This window comes from Monopterus albus, unplaced genomic scaffold (assembly GCF_001952655.1).
Source record: "Monopterus albus unplaced genomic scaffold, M_albus_1.0 scaffold58.1, whole genome shotgun sequence".
Lineage (NCBI taxonomy): Eukaryota > Metazoa > Chordata > Actinopteri > Synbranchiformes > Synbranchidae > Monopterus > Monopterus albus.
In genome coordinates, this window is record NW_018127938.1 from 1,680,647 (window position 1) to 1,707,645 (window position 26,999).

General features: G+C 41.1%; 2 protein-coding genes across 3 annotated transcripts in view; one reads left to right on the top strand and one right to left on the bottom strand.

Annotated features, from left to right (window-relative positions):
• The window catches only part of raver2 (ribonucleoprotein, PTB-binding 2), an 80,485-nt gene extending 71,860 nt beyond the window's left edge, over nt 1-8,625 (top strand). The window contains exons 13-18 of the mRNA XM_020602700.1: nt 793-901; nt 1,852-2,033; nt 3,108-3,218; nt 3,859-3,960; nt 5,251-5,463; nt 8,485-8,625. Coding sequence (XP_020458356.1) covers nt 793-901; nt 1,852-2,033; nt 3,108-3,218; nt 3,859-3,960; nt 5,251-5,463; nt 8,485-8,625 — 858 coding nt within the window. The remainder of the gene's footprint in view (nt 1-792; nt 902-1,851; nt 2,034-3,107; nt 3,219-3,858; nt 3,961-5,250; nt 5,464-8,484) is intronic.
• An 8,828-nt stretch (nt 8,626-17,453) lies between these two features.
• The window catches only part of jak1 (Janus kinase 1), a 45,169-nt gene continuing 35,623 nt past the window's right edge, over nt 17,454-26,999 (bottom strand). For both annotated transcript variants that reach the window (XM_020602729.1, XM_020602728.1), the window contains exons 17-25: nt 26,013-26,164; nt 25,691-25,841; nt 24,850-24,938; nt 24,227-24,419; nt 23,098-23,222; nt 22,818-22,990; nt 22,235-22,352; nt 21,599-21,709; nt 17,454-19,241 (exon numbers count right to left, since the gene is read on the bottom strand). In XM_020602729.1, coding sequence (XP_020458385.1) covers nt 19,122-19,241; nt 21,599-21,709; nt 22,235-22,352; nt 22,818-22,990; nt 23,098-23,222; nt 24,227-24,419; nt 24,850-24,938; nt 25,691-25,841; nt 26,013-26,164 — 1,232 coding nt within the window. In that variant the 3' untranslated portion in view covers nt 17,454-19,121. The remainder of the gene's footprint in view (nt 19,242-21,598; nt 21,710-22,234; nt 22,353-22,817; nt 22,991-23,097; nt 23,223-24,226; nt 24,420-24,849; nt 24,939-25,690; nt 25,842-26,012; nt 26,165-26,999) is intronic.

Genomic DNA, 26,999 nt, shown 5'->3' on the forward strand with positions numbered 1-26,999 from the left:
ACACTAAAAACAATCTCCCCCCCCCCCGGGCCACGGTAAGATTGTCAAGCGTTGACCGGGCCGCAGTGATAAAAGGTTGGGGACCACTGTTGTAGACAACAGCATAAACTGAGAAAATTAATGGACTCATTAATGTAAAGAATTGTTGATTGTAGTTCTACAGTACGCCCTCTTTCCATCCTCCACCCATGTGTTTTTCTGTCTCTTGTGGACAGATATTCCTGAATTAGCCCCATGGGGTCTCAGTATCATTCAAAACACAAAGAAGCATCAAGTGAGCATATGAATAAACAGCCTCAGTCCCTCAAGAGCACTTCCTTTGGGACATTCCCATGATGCACTTCTGTCTCACCCCTGTTTACTGTGTGAGGCTTCTGTCTGTCCAGCCGTCTCTCTTCCCGTTCTGTGTGTTTACCTGCATTCTGAATACCACTCTGCTATTGTGCTTGTCTACATCTTTGACTAGGCCCAGTTTAAATAAAGCAATGCTATGCTAACATCATCATCCATAAGAAGTCACATAATCACAGCACTAAAATTCTTAGGGGAACCAATTCCAGTCCCCGTGCTGTTTCTCTAATGGGGGTAAAGTGTAATTAACATAGAGAGCAATCCTCCCAGGTCTCCACAGCTTTGTCAGCTCTTCAGCAATTCATCAAAAGCTTTACAAATTTAAAGCCTTAAGTTGAAGTTAGTATGTTGGTGTTGTTGAGGTGTTTTTGCAGATAGATACTGTATATCTGCAGATAGTACTGTGAATGTTGCAATTTAAATCGGTTTTCCTCTCTTCAGGTAAGCAGTGGTCAGAGTTCACTACTGGGTGATCCTCCTAAAGAAGTCAGACTACCCTCTAATCCCTATTTGAATCTGGCTAGTGTAATGCCAGGGGTGGTCCTGCAAAGTAAGCATACAAGCCCACACTTCTTATTTGATGCAACAGTATGTAAAATCTACTATTTAAAGGTTGCTACAATGTTTGGTCCATTTGGCAGCAGCATACTGTGTCATTTTCTCAGTGTAGAAACCAGAGATCATTACATTGCAATAAAGGCATATACTTCAAGTAGATTTTTTTTGTTGTTGTTTTGTACACACAACAGATTGTTAGTTTGCAGGCAAGTACTTTCATCTGCTATAAAACTGCACAGCCTGTCCAAAAACTACTTGACCAAAAATGTGTTTTTTGCAAAACATACCACATTGACATAACTCCCAGAGTTATGTCAATGAAGTGTGTCAAAATGTACCTAAAACACTACAGAAGCTTCCTACAGGAATAGATATTTTGGATAAAGCACCTTTTCAGCCTCATGATGACAATAAGACTCCTGGATATTACTAGGCCTCAAAACCTCTGTAAAACCACTTTGGTTTTTGAACAAATTCAACATGAGATTTAATGTGTTTCTTTACAGATGGACAGAGCCCAGGCTAGCTGCTCTTTGTGTTACGCTGACCAGCTGCTGTCTGTAGCTTTATAATTAGCATACAGACATTAGAGTGGCATCAATATTAAGCAAATAAGAGTGTTTCAGTGTGATAAATGGCACCAGCACAACTTTAGAGCTGTGCCAGAAGCTGTATTCATTTTTTTGGCTGAGCGAGGATGTTTGGTACATACTGATCACTGAGTTAAACTTTAGAGAAGGGGGTAATACTGTAGGTGTGGTTAACTTAATTTAAGATGACTACAGCTGTTGTCCTCCTGAAGGAACAAGCTGGAAACCTTTCAAGGGCGTAAATTCTGACTTATGCTGTAATATTTGAGATTTTGCTCGTATTGAATGCTTGTATTAATGTGATTACCCACAATATTATTTAAGTCATTGCACCATCTTCATGGTTCCTCAGGCTCAGTGGGGAGTAAAGCCCAGGGTGGACAGCCTGGCCCCGGGGTGTACGGCAGCTCAGTGGCTTCAGTCGTCACCCAGGGCTCCAGCTCCTTCTCCCACAGTGCTGCAGCTACAACAACTGCTCCATACAGCACTGATACCACTGCTGACTACAGTCACTATAGCCAGGCCTACACACAGGTACTGCAACACAATACAGACCCACTACAGAGACACAAATAAAGAAATATGGTGAGAGATAGGTGGGTGTGCCTGTTCCCAGTTGTATTCAGGGCCTAAAATGTAAGACTGGGGAATGGTGACTGATGGATGGATACATAATGAGGGTATGGATGAGCACAGGCAGTGACAGAGTGAGCTGTAACTAGGGGAGGCAGGGAGGTGGAAGAGATGAGAATGGGTATGGATATTTGGACAGAAAGAATGAGAGGGATTTGGCAGACAGTGCTGTGTGTCTCCATCTGTCCCTGTTCCCTTCCTCTCTCTTAACACTCCACTCAGAAAAATTCATGCTGCCTCCCTACTGGCTCTTTGCCTGTCTCTGTCTTTCTTCCTTTCTAACTCTGCGCTTGTTGTTATACCTCCTCCAGCAGCAAGTGACATCTGATGTTTGCAGCAGGAGGCAAACCCAGTTTTAAATGTTAATTACAGTCTACTCATCCAAACAAATGAGTCATGATTAGATAACCAATAAACAGTTGGTTTATTTTTTCTGAAAAGACCAGACAAAGTGGAGGAACAAGGGAAAGCCCTCGGCAGCAGCAGTTAAGGAATGACAAAAGGTGAATCCCAGTTCCCCTAACTGCACCTAAATCTCCCCTCACTTGCGTCTTAGTCCCACCCATGTAAGATGCAAGAAAAAGATTTCAGGAGAAACTGCGACAAGGGAGGAACCAAGGAAACACCTTTTAGCTGATGAGACATCCTCGATCCTTCATGTGAAGCATCCACAAACTGATTTTTGATGAAGGGGTGTGTCAGTTCATAGCAGAGGCTGCATTAGTATATCCTCACTTCTAGCTCCTCCAGCAGCCTCCTTATAAGAGCTTTGGGACGTCCTTCATTACTGTGAACGACTTCCAGGTCAAGCGAGGAACAAGGACTGATAAAATAAGGGAGTTGGGATTCACCAATAGAAAGAGATGAGACAAAACTAAAGAAGGCACAATATTTAGCAAAGATCAGAAAATCACCAAGCAAATTTTAAATGGATGTTTGCTGATGTGTGTTTTTGTGTGTGTGTGTGTGTCATAGGAGGCCATGCAGCAGTGGTACCAGCACTACCAAGCAGCACAAGCTCACACCTACAGTACTGCTGCGCCACAGGAAAACACAGCCACAGACTACAGCAAGGAGCACACACAGGTAACACACACACTCATTTGTAAGTGTAGGGCTTTTTGTCTGTGCGGTAGAGATGGGAGATGTCTATTGAAATGGCATTAAACGATGTCTACAGTAAAACATTGCAATGAACGATGACAAAGAAAGTGCAGGATTTGTTCTTATATTATCTAAAAGATGAGATGACAGATCTTTATGGCCCTTTGCTTGTACACCATCCCACAGAATATGCTATTTTTCCATCATACATAGATGTGAGATAGTTTTACCTGTGCAGATGTCTCATTTTGTTGGAGTTGTTGGAACAACAAGCACTCTGTTTACTCTGATTATTCAATGGTGTTACAGAGTGACGCCTCTTTACCTCATAAACGATCTTCAGCTAACAGCAGATATGTGTCTGTTTCTCCACTGGCTACAGCGGGGTCACAAACCTAACACGGTGTGGAAATATTGTTCTTTGGGGTTGTGTAGCAGGCACTGCCACAGGAAATGCTGCATTTTTTTATGTCTCTTTGCTCCAGGGGTCTTTACCTCTTTTCGTGTCAAAAATCAACAAAACATAGATTTTCCCCAAACTTCTCCACGCAACTGTAAATAAGCCCTGGACATCATCACCTCTACAGTACAGTATGTATAAGCAGACCTTCCTGTGTTCCAGGCTCCAGCAGCATCATCCTACGGGGATTACAGTTCATACATGCAGACTGTCGCTCAGTACTACTCCCAACCTGCAACGGCAAACCAGGCCTATGGCAGCAAGGTGTATACACACACACGCACACACACACACACAAACATTACCCTTAACCCTAAAAACAAGTATTAACCCTCAAGCAGCCTTTTGAAGACGTGCAATATGTAGTGTTGCTGACTTATGTCAAAATGAGTACTATTTGCTATAGGTGAACTTTGGGGCTTTTATTAAGACATGACAAGACATTTATTGAATCACTGATAATCTAGTGGTATTCATTTTAGGGAAAAATTTAAAAGGCACAAAGTTATTAGTTTGAGGCGATGAATTACCAGCTCATTGCTAGGAGTAGTTAATTCAGGCATGCAAATTACTCATTTTGTACAAATACCACAAAGTTTGCTCAGTGATACTTGACAGACTCCATACAAAACTGAAATTCTTTTAAATCTTAACTAAATGATCTGTGCTGCAGCTCTCAGAGCGGTGTGCTGGTAGTTACATGTTTATTTGGAGAAGGTGCCCTCTCTAAGACACTGATACCCTGTTAGAGGGAGCACATCACTCAGCACCCAGCAGTTGATACCAGACATCTCCACACACCCTGGCTGGCCAGATCCAGGCTTATCTGCATGTGTGTGTGTGTGTGTGTGTGTGTGTGGCGGGGGGGTCCAGTCATATCTGGAGCCTGTGTATTTCTACATTTACACAGTGTATCCTTGTAGTTTGTCGAATGCTATGAAAACGAGGGGTGTAAGGTTAGCATAAGTCTCCTGGAAATTAATGTAAGTCTACATAGGGACCCGGTAAGTGAAAACAAGAGGGTGTGTGGTGTTTGCTGTAGCCATGAATCTTGTTGTGTGGCAGTTACATTCTGGGCTACTGAGTTCACTGCTGGTGAAGAAACTGATACAGTATCTTGGAGAAAATTAAATGGTGGGTTTTTGATACAGAGTTTCTTCCTGGCATAAAGCTGCTGTATGTTGACTAGAGCATGGATCGGGCCACATATTTCTGTCCAAACCAGTCACCCTAATGTTGACATGACTTGTAACACTTTGTTTTGCTTGGTAATCCTCAGGACACGAAAACAAACCCATATGGTTCATCAGGGCCCAGTGGCTGACCCTGGTCGGGTGTGTGACATAATGGCCACCAGGGGGAGATTATAAGTCAATTACTTTGTCAAACTATGAATTGGCTTTGAACACTTCAGCAACAAAGTGAAACCAACATTTTAAGGGCTTTGATGATGTTTTCGTTATTTCCTTGCTTTTATTTTTCTTTTCTTCAGTTGCAGTTTGAAGCTGCTGAATACCTACTGACATTTACTGTGCGTTTGTGTGCATCTTACAGGAGGTAGATGTGTGTAAGCCTCTAGGAGTCTCTCTGCATGCAGTCAGTAACGGTGTGGCACCTCCACCAGCTGTGGCTCCTGCCGTGCCCCCAGCCTACAGCACACTTCCATTAATGCCCAGTTTTCTCGGGGCACCACACCCGGCAGCAGCCACGCCAAGCCCTGTCGCTCACACACACACTGCCACCACAGACTGGAACACCTACTACTACGTGAGTAAAGAAAATGGACACTCTTAGACAGTAGTGAAAGTGTAGAGTGTACTTCATTGTCTGCCTTGCAACTTCTGATATTAGTGGGCAGTTAGTTTGTTGACAGTGGGGCTGAGGAAGAGCATCAGTCTTCAGCTCACTAAATTAAAAGTGATATTTTTAAGAAAAAGACATTTTTCTAATTTCTAAGGGCAGTGCTGGACATGATGTTTGTTTACTGTGGTGCTGATAGAGCAGTGTTTTATGGCAACAGAGCCACACTTTTAAGCTTGAGAGAAGATGAAGAAGAGGTACAGAGAAAAGATAAAAGATGATCTGAGCAGCCAGGATCCAGATGTCTGAGCTAAGCCTGGTGTCTAGAAAGATTTACATTTGTTTGTACAGACAACCTCTGTGTCTATGTTTTACTGCAGTTAAGACCTTTAGGCTGTTAGCCCAAAACACACAAACACAAGATGTTTGCATTGTCACATTGCACAGCTAGGCACCGTGATTCCACTTTCTTTTTCCAGTTATTGTTTATCTTCACTTTTTCACGTTAAGGTTTGATCAATGAAATGATGAAAGCATTAAAATTCTCCATGTGTCTTCTGTAATCATCTAATACTTAAATTAAGCATGAACTCACTTCAGCAATGTGCTGCACACCAGAAAAGGGTTTGTGACTGTTTAGAAATGAAATGTATCCTAACAAGCAGTGATCATATTGACTTGTAGGAATACATAAAAGAAACAAAAAAAGTCACAATCCTCCTGAAAGACAATTAAAAATGAATATCACAAGAACAGTGAAGGATTTTCTACTTCCAGGCCTAAATCCAATTATAGTAATTTACATTTTCTTAATGTTTGGAAAACACTAAGCATATAAAAATCTTTTAGTTTTGTAATTAAAGCTGGACAAAGGCAAAAGCAAAAGCAGCATTAAAATAGAGCAGTGATTTTAATTTGATCCAGAATTATGGATGTGTTTGGATTATTTTCCAGTAGGATATGTGTTATTTAAGGATTCAAAGAAAATTGTAAGGTTAACTAAACACAGTTTACTACTTGGTTTCGAGTTAATTATTCTTGATTTCAGTGTGAAAGTTTCCAGAATTTAAATCTAAAAGCAGAACATCTGATTCCTTTAAATGAAATCCTTTAGAAAATGAAGAATAAGTAGAGACATCCAGACGAGGGCCAAATACAGTGGTGTGAAAAAGTGTTTGCCCCCTTACTGATTTCTTATCTTTTTGCATGTTTGTCACACTGTAATGTTTCAGATCGTCAAACAAATTTATATATTAGTCAAAGATAACACAAGTAAACACATCATGCAGTTTTTAAATGAAGGTTTTTATTATTAAGGGAAAACAAAATCCAAAACTATAGATCCCTGTGTGAACAAGTGTTTGCCCCCCTGTCAAAACACTGGTTTATCGCACCTGAGTTCAATTTCTCTAGGAATTTTGGCCCACTCATCTTTGCAGAATTGTTGTAAGTCAGCCACATTGGAGGGTTTTCGGGCATGAACTGCCTTTTTAAGGTCATGCCACAGCATCTCAATTGGATTCAGGTCAGGACTTTGACTAGGCCACTCCAAAGTCTTCATTTTGTTTTTCTTCAGCCATTCAGAAGTGGACTTGCTGGTGTGCTTTGGATCATTGTCCTGCTGCAGAACCCAAGTTCGCTTCAGCTTGAGGTCACAAACGGATGGCCGGACATTCTCCTTCAGGATATTTTGGTACACAGCAGAATTCATGGTTCCATTTATCACAGCAAGTCTTCCAGGGCCTGAAGCAGCAAAACAGCCCCAGACCATCCCATTACCACCACCATATTTTACTGTTGGTATGATGTTCTTTTTCTGAAATGCGGTGTTACTTTTACGCCACACATAATGGGACACACACCTTCCAAAAAGTTCAACTTTTGTCTCGTCTGTCCACAGAGTATTATCCCAAAAGTCTTGGGGATCATCAAGATGTTTTCTGGCAAAACTGAGACGAGCCTTTATGTTCTTTTTGCTCAGCAGTGGTTTTCGTCTTGGAACTCTGCCATGCAAACCATTTTTGCCCAGTCTCTTTCTTATGGTGGAGTCATGAACACTCACCTTAACTGAGGCAAGTGAGGCCTGCAGTTCTTTGGATGTTGTTGTGGGGTCTTTTGTGACCTCTTGGATGAGTTGTCGCTGTGCTCTTGGGGTAATTTTGGTCGGCCGGCCACTCCTGGGAAGGTTCTCCACTGTTCCATGTTTTCGCCATTTGTGGATAATGGCTCTCACTGTGGTTCGCTGCCGTCCCAAAGCTTTAGAAATGGCTTTATAACCTTTTCCGGACTGATAGAGCTCCATTATTCTCTTTCTCATTTGTTTTTGAATTTCTTTGGATCTCGGCATGATGTCTAGCTTTTGAGGATCTTTTGGTCTACTTCACTTTGTCAGGCAGGTCCTATTTAAGTGATTTCTTGATTGCGAACAGGTGTGGCAAGAGAAATTGAACTCAGGTGCGATAAACCAGTGTTTTGACAGGGGGGCAAACACTTGTTCACACAGGGCTCTATAGTTTTGGATTTTGTTTTCCCTTAATAATAAAAACCTTCATTTAAAAACTGCATGATGTGTTTACTTGTGTTATCTTTGACTAATATATAAATTTGTTTGACGATCTGAAACATTACAGTGTGACAAACATGCAAAAAGATAAGAAATCAGTAAGGGGGCAAACACTTTTTCACACCACTGTAAATGGACCAAACATTCTTCCTAGCTGTTGCAAAGTGAAAAACCCTGAAGTATGAGTGACGTCCTGAAAAGGGAATTTCAGTTTGACATTTAGAGAAATATGCGCACTCACTTCCATGTGAGGTGATTATACAGTTGGAGCCAGTGGCCAGTTATCAATCCTCTTATCCAGCTGTCAGCCAGAAAGTGAATGTGAGAAAGTGTATTTCCCAAAGTGCAGAAATCTTCCTTTAAATGCTACGACCTAACCCTTACACACCTCTTGCTCTTCACTTTCTTCTCATTTCTGTCTGCAGAACCAGACAAGGGGTCATAAGAGGGAGTATCCTCAGTTGGCGGTGCAGGAAGTGACATCATCAGATGGTGCCTACATCGGGCAGCACTCCCAGGGTCTGGGGGGGCAGTACGCTGACTACTTTAAGAGGAAGAGGCTTTAGTATGAACCAAACGAGCTTAAAGCCTAAAGCTTATGGAGGGAAAGGCGCAAACAGCGCCCGCTGGATGTCACAGCGCCCTCTAGTGGCCTTTCTGTGGCTGCCATTTTCCATCCCAACAATAGGTATTGAGTTTACAGTAATAGAATTAGGGTTGCAAATGTTTCAAGTGAAAGCAAGCCATAGTGTTCTTTGGTCCTGGCATTTACATATGTGTACACACACACACACACACACACACACACACACACACACACACACACACAATGTCTCTATAGCTGTGAGGACACTCACTGACCTACTGCATTTCCTAGCACTGTACCCTAACCTAACTTTAACCATAACAGCTTAATGGCAACCCCAAAGCCTTCACTTCATCGAAACCTAATTCTAAACTGAACCTTAAAACAAAGTCTTAATCCTCAGACAACTCTTTGACTTTGTGAGGACCAGCCAAAATGTCCTTGCAATGAAATGTCCTTACAGCAATGGTTTCAAACCACAATTTGTCCATACACAGGCTACATTCATATTACATGCTGGATTGACCCAAATCTGATTTTCTTTCTCTCTACATTTGTGTGAACAAACCAGTGTTTCTGCTGCTAATATGCTAATATGCTAAGTCACATACAAGGGTGCGGTTAAGGTCAGTTCTGACACACACATGCAACAGTGTTATCCAGCACATTTCTGGCGAAGACCATTTGTCTGTCCCCTGTCTTTCCAGCTCATCAGGTGCTGATGGCCGACAGCTGCTCTGACGCTGACGTTCACACCTCGCTTTTAGTCAGGCTGCGGTTATGTTGTTGAGTGAAGCACCAGAGACCAGCGAACTGTTGAGGACTTAACTTAGCAACTCTTAAAATAAATAGAATAATTATAATCAAAAATCATAGCTAGTCCATATTAATCCATATAATTATTGTTTGTTCATCGCCATTGGGTTTTTTTTTTTTAATCAGACCTGGGCCATTTGCATATGAGCTCCTCATCTTGATTCATTTCTGATCGTGTGACTGGTGTTAGAACGGATTCATGTGGTTCTCACTCTACTGCGCACGTTGTTGTTACCGTTCAGTGTCGAGCCCTCACAGACGGTGAAAACAAACAGAGCAACAGCAGTGACGGGGTCAGTGGAGAGACGAGCAGGTTTCAGATGTGTTGGCCCTTTATGGAGAAGCCAAACTGGAGGTAACATGTCTGAAGCAAGCAGAGTTCCAGTAACTGGTGCGATTTGACTGTTGCACAAGTAATGTTGTTATTGTTTGCATGTGGCTCATATTTCAGTAAAATCTGTATATGGCAGTAGTTTAGGATCTCGGTGTTGTTCACACACAGTCGGATACATGTCACAAACATGATCTGACACAAAAAAATGGAATTGACCATTAAAGCCTGCAATGTGAATGTGGCCATGGACAGACACACTAAACAGTACACACACAAACATGGTGTTGCTTCTGTCCTGTTCAAGCCTTAACTCTAACTTACAATGCTGAACCTTAGTGTCTCAGCTGTACTTAACTAATATTATCTTGTGCATTTTTCTAATATAATGTAAACTGAAGAATATTGGATTTGTTGTATGTATAAGCTGCTTTTGTGTTTCCAGCCAGGTGATGTGTCTACCTGCTGAAACTGTCTTAGGACTGTTCTGACAGTCGGGTTTCTCCCTCTGTGTTTTGTTTTCAAAAGACAAAACTGTCGCACACTCGCGCTTTGGTTCATCAGTCGAGATGACGTCTGTTTATTCCCGCTTCACTGTCTCTCCTCTTTTCCCAGGTTTCTCTTTTATATCTCCCTGCAGAGAACGAGAGTGCTTGTGTGTTTGTGCGTATGTCGATATGCTGTATCTGTAGGAAGTGTCAGCCATTTCAATCCCAGGGTTGGGAGCACATCAGGAAAAACAAGGGCCTGAACAAATCAAAGCGATTAATTGTGGTGATTTACAATAGCTTCCTGAGTGAATGGACCTTTCTTGTAAAGACTGGACAGGAAATAAAAGGGTTGTGTATATACAGCGTGTAATGCAGAATATATAAAGCCATCCATAGCAACAGTACCGTATATAAGGGACATTTTTTTGGCTCTTTTGTGAGTGTATTGTACTTCATGATTGAAAGAAAAACATTTCCTACGTGGTTTTCCAATCTATACTGTTATATATTTGTATTATAATAGAATAATATTCCAATGCTAGTCAAGACATTTTCTTGACACTGAGTGAGATTGTATCAACTTAAATGTAGTTATTGGGTTTTTGTTTTGTTTTGTTTTTTTTACACCAAGTCTTCTGTTCTCTGTGGTTGTAACATCAGGAAGAGCTGAGCAGACTGACAAGAGCTTCACTTCCATTTCTAGTTAGAATGTCAAGGTTTTCCATTCTGTCCCAAGTCTATACTACATACTGGTTTTAAGTATGTACTGTGTTCACACTGCAAAATTTTACTCTAAGCACTTGGTTTCTATATTAAAATACAAATATTTCAGTGTGCCGGTCTCTTGTAATGCACAAGGGAAAATGCATAATTTATTTGGTTAGGTTTGCCAATTATTTGCATACAAACTATTAATTAGTATGTAGTATGAGAATGGGATGTAGTTTTTTTTTGTCATTTGAGGAGCAGTGAATCAAAATATCACTGTCTGCCTCTATGGGTGTGTTTCATGGCCACTGGTGGAATCATGTTGATCTTGGCTTTTGCAGGTTTTTTTTTTCTTTCTTCATTCTACAGCTTTTTATCAAGGAACAGAATGTTTATGAAAAAGCCATGAGTTTGTTTTTCAAAACTGTTTTCACTATTATTCCAACCTTGTTTTTATCACTACCAATAATCAATAATAGTGCACAGGCTGTGGAATTGTACTTCATGTCTATAGTGTTATTGGCTGTACTAAGGAGAGGGCTTGGCAGTTTAACATTAGGTTTGTAATGTGCACGTGCCTCTTACCTAACAAACCCTCAATAACTAAGGCTCCTACTGTGTTGTAGAAAGCGGAATGTAAAATGTCTTGCCATTCACACAGTGACAACACACACTGTGACGACCAATAGCAGGTGAGATCAGATCGTGTCAGTTTAGTCCAGGCCTGTAGCGAGAGTGTTGCGTCCCTGGGATAACAGCTCCTCGTGAACAGGATGGACATGACGTTTACATGTTCAGACAGAGTTGTGCAGGACTTGTGTATTAGTTTTAAGTAGGAGTGGTGGTGTGCAGGTGTACTAGTAATTTGTCTCATGGTGTCACATCTCCTTTAAATGCAAAAATTATGCTCATTATATGCACAAATACGGATGGGAAGAGGGTCGGCCAGAGTAGGTGCCGACCAAAGTCTCGTGTTTTTGTGCCACTGTACAGTATGTGTACACATCCTGCGTTTAGCATAATAACTGTCGCCGTGCTTTTGCATTCAGTGGCTCGCCTCCTTTTTCTGCATGTTATCACTTTTGCCACTGTTTGTGGATTAATAAAGTACATAGATTGCGGTTAAGCCATAGACCCATCTGCTGGCATTTTCACACGTGGTGGCTAACATTTGATGTTTATACTCAGTTGATGGTGTCCAGATTTCCCCAATGATCCTAAAATCTAATGTTATCTAAAACTGTATGTTACATTAATACTATTTATCCTGTAAACAATTTAAAAAGTTAATCATGCTTTAGTTTTTTTTTTGGCTCCATTTTCTTCAGAATATTGTACTTTTCTATTTAGAATGTCTTTTTTATTTTAAATGTCCGTGCACACTACATCCTTTAACCTCTGGCGGCAATGCACAGAACAAATTATGTAAATTGCATTTGCGCTGTGAGAGAGAATTCAGCTTGGATTTCTAAATAACCTGATTTTTGCTTTATAAATTAATGCATCACTTGCATATGTGGTAATTTAAGGATACAATATGAGTGTCAGGTTACACAGTAGGTTTGTAAGTTACACATCTGTGAAGCACCTTGCTCTGTCTGCTGTGCTTCTCCAGCAGCTGAACCACCTGTTCGCTCAGTCAGGTTTTCTTATGAAGGAGCAGATCAGACTCATTTGGGATGAAGGGCAAAGATCCACCGAGTCAGCAGCTCCTCTGTTAAGACCTTTGGAGAAAGAGCCCCATTTGCCCCATGAAGTCTGTCTGTAGTCAAATCTACTTACACATCTCGCTGTTTGTTGAAGCTGTTTTTCATTTTCCCTCTCAAGCAGTTTGGTGTATTGATTCCCCTCCGTACTATGCTTTCATCTGCCTGATCTCCACTGAACTGCTACCACTTAGACGCATTTCATGGCGACATGCTGCTCTGGATTAGTTGGCTGTCTGGCCTTGCTCTGAGCCTCAGTTTGATTTGCTTCCTGGTGTGAGTGGCTGAAAGTGGGCACCTGGATTCCAGTGCTCGCTTTCTGTCTGGTGATTACTTTCACCTCCACCTTTCTACAAATGTCTGCGTGTGCGCTGGGGCCAGAGACGGGACTTCTGTGTTTATGGACGTGAACAGCCGAGGCAGCAGAGTTTAGAAAGCACTGTCTGCTTGTGCGTTTTCCCGTCTCTGGATTATTTTAGTGGTATTCTAACATTAGTGTCAGCTCTTCCTCTGCTTCATGTCTCGCTCGCTCTAAAGCCTGTGTGGATGTCAAAACTGCTGAGGACAAACTTGATTTGTGCTGTAATTGTGCAACAGAATAGAACAGATTCTGAGTGAGTGAGGACAGAATCAGGACTGCAACTGACATTTTGAGACCTTAAGATTTGTTTCTCAGGGCTTTCTTTGCTCATGACTCACTTAGCCTTGGCTGTTCATACGTATGTAAAAGTGGACAGAGAGCAGAGCCGCCCTGGATTTGACCAGTGCCAGTGTTTCATTCTGCTTCATCAAGTTGTTCCATTTGGCTCAAGTTACTTTAAAGGTGAAGAAAACTCAGGAGGTGTTAATTGTAATTGTGTTTGTGGTCTTGCCACTAATGAACTGCTAATTGCTGCTATATATAAAGTATATTTTAGTCATAAAATATCCCAATATGCAGCAGGGCTCCTCTGGGCGTGATGTTTTGATATGTGATTGGCAAGTTATCAGTATAATTATCTTAATCACAGGAGAGAAAGATGAACCGTCAGTATCTGTGTGTTGAAAACGGAAAGATAAAGTTGTTTGGTTTTTTATTGTGGAAATTCGGAGGGACTTGTTCCAGCTGAAAAAGGATGTTTATATGCAGCTTGAGCTGGATACCACCACATTGGGTTAGTTGATAGACATAAAATGAATCAGCAGCTGCTTTGACAGGTGATTAATTAGTTAACATTTGAGCCGAAATGCCAAACACTGACTTGATACAGTTACTGGAACAGTAGTTACAGCCGTTGCCACAGCAGTGAAAGTGTTTTGTTGTCGTGCAAGGTCTTGACGTTGTTTATATTTTTTCTCTGATCCTCTTAATTTTCTTTGCCTGTACAGAAACAGTCCTGCATTTCTGTGAGAAAGCTGAACAGGATAGAATAGTTTTTTCTGTTATTTGATGTTTTGTTTGGCTTCTCGTTTGTCTTGTCTGCCTACAAAGGGCAGCTTCATGAAGACATGGTTCTAAATCAAGTTTCCTGTGCCTTACACTTGAACGGTTTGACAGCCAGATACTGTGTGCGCGTCCCGCTGGAGCCAGGAAGTGCTGTTGAGCACATTTTTACCTTCTTACTGCGGGTGTTCAGACTCTGCCAGACAGTTGGATATGTGTGTCTGTGTGTGCAGCGGTTAATGCTTTCCAAACCTGATCTCACCTTTTGATTGATTACACGTTGTTTGTCACACACTACTTTGGTTTCTGAATTTCATAATGTTTACAAATGACGGATGACAAGAGTTGAACTGGAGTCGACTTAGGCCGATGCTCAGTGTGCGCTGGCACCGGTAATTGTACTGTGTGTGTGTGTGTGTGTGTGTGTAGCACTGTAAAAATGTGCTGCTGCCAGGTAATGGGGGTAAGGCAAGACGGGCTGAAAGAAAAAGAGTTGAAAAACAACTCCAGCTGCCTTCAGCCTGCAGGGGTTTTTCTCCTTTTTTTCTGTTTGTTTTTGCTGGCTTCCTGCTCGTCTGTCTGCTCGCTCAGTGAAGACTGTTGCTTATGTCTGGCAGACCTCTGCATGTTGCGCATACCTGTAGGGCTGTCTCACACACACACACACACACACACCAACACTCTGGAAAATGTCTCCTCTCGGCTCTTGTGTTTATATTAGATGGACACTCTCACACCATTTCTCCTCTCCACCGTTAGCTGCTCTCCTAGCGTGATCTAAATGAATACAGAATGTTATCAGGGCGGTGTTTCCGTTCTTATTGTCTCTCCTGTGGAGTAAATTGTCCAGCCTTTTCAATGTGAACCGAGAAAACTCGCAATGTGCGGTGTCAACACAGGCCAACCAACCCTAATTACAGTTAAATAGTTTTAATTCTTAAACATGTTATGTAATTTCCTGAAAGACAGCAAATATTACTCAGCAGGTAAATAAAGTAAATAGTGCACTGTTTGGACTATTTTCAGCTGCGATGTAGTTAATGTAACGTGTGGCATTGTCCCAAAAATAAACTTGTCCCTGGTCATTAAAAGAACACGGCACCCAGAGATGGAAAGTAACTAAATACAGTTACTCATGTACTGTACTTAAGTACAATTTACATCATACTTTGACTTCACTACAATTTAGAGGCAAATGTACTTTTTACTTTATTACACGTATTTGATAACTTCAAATTGATAAAATATAGTATAATCATAACTTTATTGATCCCTGATGTGAAATTCACGAGCTACCCAGCAGTACTTGAACTTCTAAACATATAAGGTAAAGTTAACATTAGATCCACCTTTACCAGCTGTGATATTAAATGTGATGTACTCAGTGTTTCATCAATAATCATAATCCAATCATATAATTAATGCAAAATGTACCATTATACATGAGTAATTTTACATTTGGTACTTTATTCTGATAGCAATACTTTTAACATTTTGGAATGCTAAACTTTTACTTGTAACAGAATATTTTTTTACACTGTGGTACTTCTACTTAACAATCAGTACTTTTTCCACCACTGCACCCAGTGCATCGATGGGGCTCACTGGTTCCTTTTGATCTGGTGAGCAGCTGGTTGTGAGAGTGTTCATAAAGTATGTCAAAGTAGTGGTGGAAGAAGTACTGAGATCCCTTAAGTAAAACTACCCCAGTATAAAATAAATGAATACAAAATTTACATAAGTACAGCAGTATCAGGCATAAACGGCCCCTTTCAGTGTTACATCTTTCATTCAGATGTTATTGGAGTGTTAGTGATTACTGTTTACTGTTCAGAGGTTTAATCTTTAGCACTGAATTAATTTACATATATATATGTAAAACTAATCTGAAGAGTAACTAACAGTAAATGTGGAGTAAGAAGCACATTAGTTCCCTGTGCAGTGTGGTGGTGGAGTAGCTGGGTAACGTGGTGGAACATCCACTGATGTAAATAATCAATGTTTGTTCTTGTTACATCAGCCCAGAGATGTTCTTTAAATGAACTTTGAAAACTTTAAGTTTTCAACCATATTTTGTCATCTTCCTCAAAAACAGTGTTTGCATTAATTTGGTTCTGAAAAGTAATTAAAGTTATAAAATAAGTAGTGGAATAAAAAAGTACAATAGTGAAGTATGACGTACTTTCATTTACTTGAGTACAGTACTTGTGTAAATGTACTTAGTTACTTCCCACCACTGGTAGAAGGTCTACGTCGTTTCAACACGTCTCCCACTCTGATCTTTCCTCTTGGCCAACTTGTGCCGCCCACTTAGTTTGTTGTTGGGTCATTCTGAGCTGGCGCCTGCGCATGTTCAACTGATTGGCTTTTTTTAATGCACCTCTGCCTCAGGTGGCGTTTTTCTGTCTGCTTCTACTTCCTTGTGTTTCAGCATCCTAAGATGTGGATCCTGAAGGAACCACTACCATTAATCGGTTTTCACTTTTTTCAGATGATAGTGTATTGGAGTTAGTGTGGTTAGTTATTTAAGGGTAATGTCAGGCCCTTTTGGTAGGGTGGTCGGACTGGTATCTCCACTCCTTTGTGCCGCCAACTAGACGTGACGTCCTCCTGATGATTGTACATAAAAGGGGGCCTGGTTCCCTGAAACATAGCACAAAGAAAGCTTGCACACATATGTGAGCTGAAGGCTGTTCTCGAGCCACGTACGATGATCCTCACAGTCAGTGAGCTGGCTGTTTGGACCTCGGAGAGTTCAGGATACATTCTGCTGCTATGAAAATGCAGCTTCTTTCCTGGTCTTTAGCCGTTAATAGTTATGATTTCGACATAACGCTATTTTTAGAGCGGTTATTTGTTTGTAGAATCACTTCAGGTTAAAATCTAGATTCTTCTGTTCTTGTGTAAACAAAGCCTCTTCTAAGCTTCAGTGTGGTGACGTTGTACCAGTAAGAATATTGCACACACGTCAGCGGTGAGGCTGGACTCCGCAGTAGTGAATGACTGTGTGTGCGCGCGCGCACGCTGATCAAAAAGCTTTGCAGTACTGAAGTATGTCTGATTTTCTGACCTACTGTAATGGCTGTAGATAACTCCAGGTTTTGCTGTGCTTCTTGTTTTGTAAACAGTTTCTGCTTTTAAAGTACGTGGGTTTTCCCCCCCCGACCTAAAATACAGTATACTGTAGATTTTGCAAAGTTTTATATCACACTGACATTGATATTGTTTTACTGTGAATAAGGTATTTCTAGAGCAATTTTAGCATGCTTACACCTGTAATATATAGAACTGTTTTCAATAGTTGATCATATTGCGTTTGGATTGACACAGCTGAAACATTAAAGACTTTATTTTCCATTGTGCATTCGCCAATACTTTTCCACAATCTCATTTCCATCTTATATTTTGAAAAATATATTTCTTTAGGGCAGAAGGAATTCTTTTACATTCGTAAGTAAAATGTGGACTGAAGCATAACTTTGTCCACTTGGTAGTTTTTCCCATCTTTTCACCAGTATTCACAGTTCAAGGCCCTTGTACAGTATTATGACCACAGATATACTTAGATAAGATACACATGTCCTTGGATATTAGAGAAAATACTTCAGTAATTAAGAAGAGTGTTACAGGTAAAATGCACAAACATAATTGTTTAAAAAAATGGGAACTTAACTGTAAAACATGCCTTTTGATTAATCACCGATTTATCTTTCACTTCAAACCTGTACCATCTCAAATCCTTCTGTTTACAGTCCTGCCACAGTGGAAATTGGCTCTTGCAGATTAGAACAGATGAAAAGCGACGTGGCACTGCCCTCAAGTCTCTCTCACAGGTACTACACTCTCTCCTCAACTAACAAGCTGCTGTATAATGGAGGGTTTAGGCACAATTTTCCAGATCAATTTCAGAATTTTTTTTTAATAAAAAAAAAAATCTGTTGATTATCCACATGCACTGTTGCATGTGCAGTAGATTCTGAACCTACTGTAAAACCAAACCATCTCAAACACTGGGCCTCAAATCTGAAGACTGGAATGAGCATAGTGCAGCATTTCTCACAGTTTCTGCAAAATGTTCCAAGAGGAAGGATATGTACAAAGATGGTGCAATGTTTTCTCTGTCTGTCACTTCCTTATAACTCAAACTACTGTCTTCAAATTGCAAACGTAAAATCACTCCAAAACCTAGAGATGCTCATTTTAGAATGAAAGAAAACAGAAGAATTGCGACTAGAACCAGTGAATGTTCAGCATCTTGCCTAGAAAAACAAAGATTTACATGATTATTAAAATAGTTTCCAATTTACTTTCGACTGGCCAACAGGTTTAACTCTAAAACAACGCAGTGGAAGAAGCTGGCTGAATGGTTGCTCTAATTTAATGACTTCGTCTGCGCATCACGAACAAGAGCTAAACCTTGATCAGGGATCACGGCGGCAGCTAGAAACACTCCAGTCAGGTGACTTCTCTCCCAAACACCTGGAAACAGTAAAAACCGCATCTTCAGTATCTGCGTTACTCCTGTGTCCTGTCCTTCTCTTCTGTCCACATCTGTCACGTTGTTTGCACTTGGTGTCCGTCCCACAACACACTGTGAAAGTGAGCGTCCAACAGTTCCTAGCTTATTTCCGCTTCCATCTGCAACCAGGGATATCAGTCTCCAGTATGCACAAAATGTTTTAAGCTTTCAGGGTACGTACAGTGTATGAGCACTGAGTCCACATGTTTGACATTTCTCACAATGCAGGCGGTTAAATGTGTCAGACAAACCCTCAAGTCCTTTGGAAGATACAGGTTCACATTTAGCGTGGGCTACAGCTATGAGATTGCTTCATGTACAGAGACTTAAACAGAGTAACGGCATCAAATAAAAAACTTAAGGGTAGGTGTTTAAATGTGAAGGAGCCGAGCGGCTCCTTCACAACTATGCCGCAGTAAAATCAAGATGTACCATTTGTGCACAAGTTAACTTCACCCTCAGAGCCTGGAACTCCTGGAGGTTTAAAAATCATTTTGCGGTTGGAGCTGTTGCTCCATGTGGCTCAGCTCCTCGATCAAGGTCTTAAAGGTGATTCTCCTCTCGGGCGAGTGCTCCCAGCACCGGCGCATCAGCTCGTACACCTGTCCAACATGAATCATATTAAATTACAAGTAGTGAACATAAAGAAAGAAAGAAAAAAACTGCTGTAACATACCAGCCACTTTATTAGGTACACCTGTGCAACACTTTCGCCTTAACATCTGTTTATGAAGCTCAAAATGTTTGTGATGAAATTGTTATAGATATATAAATTCAATTATATGTTTGTTATTGAGGTCATAGTTAAAGGTGGAGTTGTACTGGACTACATTATATTCAGAGGTGTTCCTGTATTTTTGTCCTCCCCAGCTACAGACATGAGGGTCAGAATATTAGGAACACCTCTAGATATAATGTAGCCCAGTACAGCACCACCTTTAACTAGGACCAATAATAAACGAATAATTGAATTTATACATTTATGGCAGTTTCACCAAAAACAAATATTTTGAGCTTCATAAACAGATAAAGCAAAAGCGAAGCATATACATTTGTACAGGTGTGACTAGTAAAGTGGCCAGTGAGTGTATACTGTCTTTAGGAGCAGGCATCAACAACTTTTGAGTTGCTGTGCAATGACTTTTCTTTCCACATGTTGAGTCCGCACGCTCAGAATGTCTCCACTGGGGATTGTGGGAAAGTATGTCCACAGTAAAATTTTTGAGTGCGCAAAATAAATTTCAAGCATGTCCATGCAAATTCTCAGTCGTCCAGGTCATAGTGCGATCTGGGCCGTCAAAGGACTGAAACACCACCCAGGGGGATGAATACCTCCTGCTCACCACCAGTCATACAGAACTGATGAAGCCTCTTGGATGAGAGGTGAAACGTCTTCTACCTAAAACCAAGTCCAGATGATTTTTTTTTTCTTTCCAGCTAAATTCCGAGCACTATTCAGTTTGCAATTCAGAATTTGAGAGTAAGCAAGGATCCCTGCTACTCACTTAAATCAGCTGTGCTCACGACTGTCCTCGCTCTCAATTCTGTTTCTGCTCTTACAAATGCTTGCCTACAAGGTGAATATTTTCCACAACTTTTTAGTATGCCTTAAAATATTTTGGCGTCAGGAGACTTTCACACAAATCCCCCAGTGAAACAATTCGATAGCACAGACCCAGATTCAAGCACACGTGGCCGCGATTACGTTCAACTTGGCCACTGAAAGTAATATGTCTGCTTCCACTGCTGACTATTCTGTCGTAATATTTTCAGATGGCCCTAATGAAACCACTGATGTTGGTGACTGCCCTCCTTTAAAAAGTGGGTGAATATTTACAAAAGACCATCTTTAAGTCCTCTGCCAGTTGGTCAGGTAAACCCTAATAATGCCAAGTTTACCTCTCCTGCCACTGAAACAGTCTTTAAGATTGTAGGTTATTTAACTTTTCAGTCCTGTAGTAATCCAAAAAAAAAAAAAAAAAAAAAAAACTTGCACACTCGTTATGGGAGTAAATCCCTGCCGTAATGTTTGAGAGTACAGCAAACACACTTTGTTCACCACTCACTTTGCTCAACGTCTTGACAGCCCACAGGCACGATTGTAAGCACAGAATCAGACTTGAAAGCATAATCCTGGCCGTGTGTGCTCGGATTTCTCCACTGAAAAAGTTTGGTGATGCCAAAAGTTTTGAAAGTGTCGAGAGCCCATTCAGTTTGCAAGTCAGAATTCAAGAGCATGCATGCACGGATTTGTAAGAGTACAATCATATGTGAGCGATCCTGCAGCTCGCTTAAATGATCTGTTACACATGATTCTGTCCTCCCTTGCTCTCAGATCTGATTCTGCTCTTACAAATCTGTGCCTGCAGACTGATTTGCAAACTGAATAGCACTTTAAACTTGTTTCATGCAATTTCAAAACTTTTGGCTCCGACAGTGTCACACACAACCCATTGGAGACATGAGTGTGCAGGCTCAGAATGAAGAGCACACATGGCTTGGATTACGCTCTCAGATCTGTATTTGCACTTACAACTATCTGTGCGCTCTCAAACGCTGAGGTGCAACCTGAACAGGGCTCGAAATGTGGTTTGTGCACCCTCAAATGTTATGGCAGGGGTCTACTTCCATACATTGTTCATCCTTGTTTTGTTCCTGACAGGACGTTGAGTACAACATTAGTAAGGTTTTCATCTAAAAGTAAACTGAATTTACAAAAAACCTGTTTATGCATTAATTAAAATGCTCTTAAAACCTGGAAGCCCCTACTCTTTTTCAGTCTGTTGCTTTTGAAGCCAAGCATTTTGACTATTTTTGGAACTGCTTTCCTTTCCTTCTGTTTTCTTTTTAACTGGTTTTATTAATAAAGAAAATTCTTTAGACCACATCTAAAAAAAAAAAAAAAACCTGTGTCCATGAGATTGTGTTGCCTTGCTTTAATGAGAACAAAGGTACTTACAGGCTCAGGACAGCCCTCAGGGCGTGGCAGCCTCCTTCCTTCTTGCAGTACCTTCACCAGCCTGATGATAGTCATCTGACCGTGAGTTCGACCGATCATACCTAGGAAGAGCTGTGTGGGTGAGGACAAAGGGAGATTAAAAACACACAACACTCCAATGTGGCTTGGTTTTTGTGTAGACATGAAACATGATAATGCAACTCCAGTGCAAATGGGCTAAAGGCAGTTATGGGCACACAGCTAAAGCATTTCAATGAAGATAAAGTACAAAGTTATTCAATCATGATGGTCTTTCCTATGTCACTTACAGGTGAATCAGGATGATAGGGGCAGTAAAAAGCCTGATGCAATGCTAAATCTCCATAATAAACTAAGCTCTCAGCGTTGGCGCAGATTCTAGTTTGGACACAGTTTCTGCCTTCATGTGCCAGTCTGGCTGAAGCCAAACACCATCTGCCACCTACGAATAACTGTGTGTGTGTATAATAAATTCACTTCTTTAATTCTGCCACACTGGTAGAGTACGTGTTATATGTACCAAATGTGTAATCATCAGCCAATCTGAAAAATGCACAAGCATCAGAGGTTTATGTTGAATGTCTGCTCAGAAGGAAGAGATTAGTGCTGTGTACCGACCGTCATGGGGCTCTTGGAGGAGTCACAGTAGGTGATGAGCTCGTACATCGTCACCCCAAAGGACCACACGTCTGAAGCAAGGTAAAACTTGCACTGAGTCAGACACTCTGGAGCATACCTGAAAAACAGGAAGTAAGAGCGTGAATTGATGTCCACTTTAAACCAGTTTTTGTGTTATGTGATCATGCTTCCCCTGCCGCTGTATCAGACATCGTACTGCACAACTTGCAGTTATTTAAGGTTAATATCACATACAGCGACTGCTTTTCATATAATATTACACCCCTTCAGGGCAGCACAGTGAACAGGCAACTACAATAAACTTTAGACTTAATTCTGCAAACAGAGCCATTAATAATTTCCTACTTTGGTTAAACATGCAGTAACTGATTTTGTTGGTCAGCTGGGGAGAGGCGAACCATGTGAGTTGGGAAAGGTGCACTGTGATACGCTGTCTGCAGTTGTTTCCTTTCTGATCCTCCATGTTTCTTTTAGCATTTTCTAAGTCTCTTAACAATAAGATCTCAGTTATAATGATGAGTCGGAGAATTATTTTACCGTTTACTCTCTTTCCTTGACTCACCAGAAAACAGGGCTGTCATGGTCGTCCTTAACAGTGTAATATCCCTCGTTGTCCTTGATGCTCTTGGTGAGACCAAAGTCACCAATCTTCACTGTCCTCTCATTCTCCACCAGCACATTTCGAGCGGCCAGGTCCCTGTGGATGTAATTTCGAGATCCCAAATAGTCCATTCCCTTAAAAGGAACCAAAAAAAAAAAAAGATGGATTTTACTGTTCACAAGGTAAATGCTAATGTAAGAAACAGGTTTGAAGAAATGGATCCATGAAGAGAAACTGTTACCTTGCATATCTGGATGGAGTAGCTGAGCAGAGTGCTGAGGTTGGTCTTGCATTTGTTTCTGGGCAGATACTCCTTCAAACTGCCCAGTGGAAGATACTCCATGATCAGTTTAATGGCCTGACCACCTATAAACAGATTTGCACACAAATACATTCAGACAGACGGATCGGAACACTAGAGGGAGATTGTGTGTTCATACATCCCAGCTTGTGCATCTCATGTACTGCCTTTACATTTGAGTCACAGAGCTAAGCATCTGATTTTTGAAAGCCCTGACCACTTTAACAGCATTTAACAGTGTTCTGAAGGTATCGCCTGAATCCTTAAAGAGTCTAACAAAAAGACAGTTAACCAAGCTATGCCCGCATCTTTCCAAACAACAACTGTAGCTGGAAAAGTAATGTGTCCTTGCTCCAGTTGTACAGTACAAACCCACATTAGTATAAGAAAAGGCTAATATATCATTTGTGTTTTACAAAAAAGACATATTACTGGCTTCTACAATAGGAAATACAGCTGCAACTTTAAACAGATTAAAAATATTTTTTGTAGCACAAATATGACAAGGTAATTATTTAGTGAAAATCAGTTGCTTAAGTCTGACTAATGTAAAGGAGAGGCACAAACTGGGGGCTCTATACTGTACATGTGTGCTTATTTGTTTCTGTGTGTATAATGTTGACTCTCCGGAAACATGCACTCCAATCATGGGAAGGAGAAAAAGAAATGGCTACAGTTGATTAGATGAGTCACAGAATTCTTAAATTAATAAAAATAAAACTTTTAAAAGTGTGCCGTTTTGCTGACTTGTAACTTAACACAAAGTTAATGTAAACATTATACAATGACATTTTATACTGATGAAAGTAACAGCAAAAGCTAGTAAGTATTAAGAAGTTAGACATTGGACTCTATTGTAATAAAGATTGGTTATTATCCACCAGGCGGCTTGGCAACTGATTATTTGAATCTTAACAATGTAGTCATGTTTTTTCCTCACTCTCAATGATGCTTCGCCGTTTGGGTCCTGGGGAGTTTGGACCCAGAAATGGAACGTTACGTCACACTTAACAACCAGACGGATCCAATGATACAAGTGTACACTCTGTACACGCTCTGTCCATCTTACCTTCCTCCTGACAAATGCCCTTGTACTTGACAATGTTTTCATGGTAGAGCGCCTTCAGGATGTCAATCTCACTCGAGAGGTTGCTGCTCTGCTCCTCTGTGTTCTCGGGCTTCAGTGACTTCACTGCCACCAGCTCGCCTGTTCTGTCTCCTCGAGGATCGTAGCGACACAGCTCCACCTTACCAAAGTGGCCCTGCATGAGGAAGATGTGGCACCTTTACTCAAGAGCCAGTTCTGTTCTACTTGTGGCAATTCTGTGCTGCACCATCAGTTTCATATTCATTGCCTTAATCCTCCCTATTCCCAGATTCAGTTCTGCATCTGCTCCGGCTCATGTCTGCTCTACTTTTCTAAAATCACTACAGCTCATTTTATTAATACTTCAGGCGGCATTCTTTAATACTTGAGAGCTGATGTGAATCATAAAGCATCATAAATCACAAAGTACTCACGGTATGAAATACACTAAAGGAAACTGCAGATTTAACACAAAACATTTACCGTGGTCAAGTTGTTTTGTGCATTTGAAACGTTCAGATTCATTGTTCTTGTAAATGGTTCTACTATACTGCTGCTAAACAGAAACCAACACAAACAGACAAAAACCAGCAGGAACAGTTTACCTCTCCCAGGTCTCTGATCTTCTTCAGGAACCTCTTTTCAAACATAGTTGGGTCCACTTCTGGTGTAGGCTGCGGTTTAATAGATGGGTCTGAGGAAAGGAAAGAAACAAACAAAAGCCTTAAACCCGCTGGGTTAAAACATGTCGTTTCTTCAACATAAGCGCGTCACAGGAAGCCTATTGTGGTCGACAGCGTCAAAGTTTTCACCTGAACCTTTCTGTGGTTATGTAACTGTTTGCTCTTGTTTCCACATAAATGGCTACTTTTACTAGGACAATGTATTTATTATTCAAGTAAAACCCATTCTGTGTCATCAGTATCAATTATTCTAAAACTTTTTTTTTTTTTGGTGCAAATTATAGTGGATATTTTAGTAAACATGAGATTTTAATATAAAAGATCAAGAGGTAATAAGATTTAGCTTTAGAAAGACTGACTGCATGGTCCAAGTCTGGCCAGCAGGTGGAAGAACAGTCTATTATGTTGCCATGGGGCCCAGCTGAGGGGGAGATCAGTGATGTACCCTGTGAACTTCCTCATGAACATCTGAGTTGAGTAAACAACTCCCTTTGCACTGCTTATGAGGCTGCTGCTAGGTGAGATAGAAAACATGCAAAACAAGCAGCTCCAACTGAACCTCTACCTGCTCTCTAACCTGTTCTGCATTGTTCAAACAGGAACAGTTTGCAATACTGTTCAAATGTATAATAACAGCTAAAATGTATGGCTGTTCTGGTGGCAGATAGGTTAGCACAATGGCAGTAAAACTCCTGAAACAAGATGCTGCCCAAGATTTTACTTCTTTGTTATATAAAAATATACACATGGCCCTCACACATACTTTTTTCTTCTAGCATGTCTATGTCTCTGACGATAGCTCTGAAGAAAGGTCTCTTCTTGGGGTCGTAGTTCATGCAGTGGGTCATCAGTTCTGCCAACTCTCTGCAGTCCGGAGTGGCCAGCTGGCACTCTGTTTCATAAAACCTCTCCTTCTGCTCAGCAGAAACATACAAAAGAATGAGGATGTGCAGGCAAAAGGTTGTGTTAGAGGGCAGGTGGTGGGGAAAAAGGAAGAAAATAAACAGAGGGAGAAACAGTGAAGAATAGGCATCACAAGGAAATACTGGATGGTATGTATTCATGTGCTGGTGTGTGCCCCATACCTCCGTGAGTTTCTTCTCTTTCAGGGGTTCTTCTCCATCATAGCAGATCTCCCACAGGGTGGTACCAAAGCCCCACTTATCAGCTGCAACGCTCAGGGCGGACAGGTTCTTCACACACTCCGGAGCGATCCATGGGATACGATGCACGCACTCTGCAGAGGCAAACAACATCAACTTTAGCAATGGTAAATTAAGCACAGATTTCATACAGTCCTAAATAAAAGCAATGAGACCGTTGTGTGAACTGTAGGAGATGCACTGGCTCAGCCTAATTTTCTAAGGTGTTGCAGTGATGCACAAATGTGAAGATGACCCTCAACTTTGTTCTTGTTCACACCCACTGCTCTCGTAGTGTAGTTCTCACTCATACAACACACTTGTTTTCAGCAAAAATATAGTGGCTGAAAGCGTAAATCGGTGCTTGCTAACAAGTTCACCATACCGACGTAACAGACAACACCTTAGTGTTGTTTGTACAGCTTGTTGCCGCTGCCTCCACCTGGCCAAATAAAAATCAGCTATTGCAAGTTTAAAAATCACAGCTCCTAGTTTGTACATTTGTTTAGAGTAAAAATATCATCACATTGTCTCCACGATACGCTTGTACTTTTACACATGTAAAAGCACTGAGAGTAATGGTTAGGGTGTGACTGAGGACCTCAGCCAACATACTTTCACCATGCTCCAAATGCCAGAGCCAACAGTAAAATACAGTGCAGCTCTGGCAGGGTGACTGGGCAGGTAGTTGGCTTAAAATGTTGACTAACTGCATCTAAAAAACCTTGGCATCAGCTGGCTGAAATATATTATTCACACTAGAATACGGGCTAACAGACTGGCCTTCTGGCTCCACAAATCCATAACATAAGATGAGGGGTGTATGTTGGACATGCAAGCAGTTTGGACTGGAACACAGGGTGACTGACTGGAGGGAAAGCGGAGGAGGCGTAAAGAGGGAAAGACACCGTGACAGGGCTGTACAGAGAC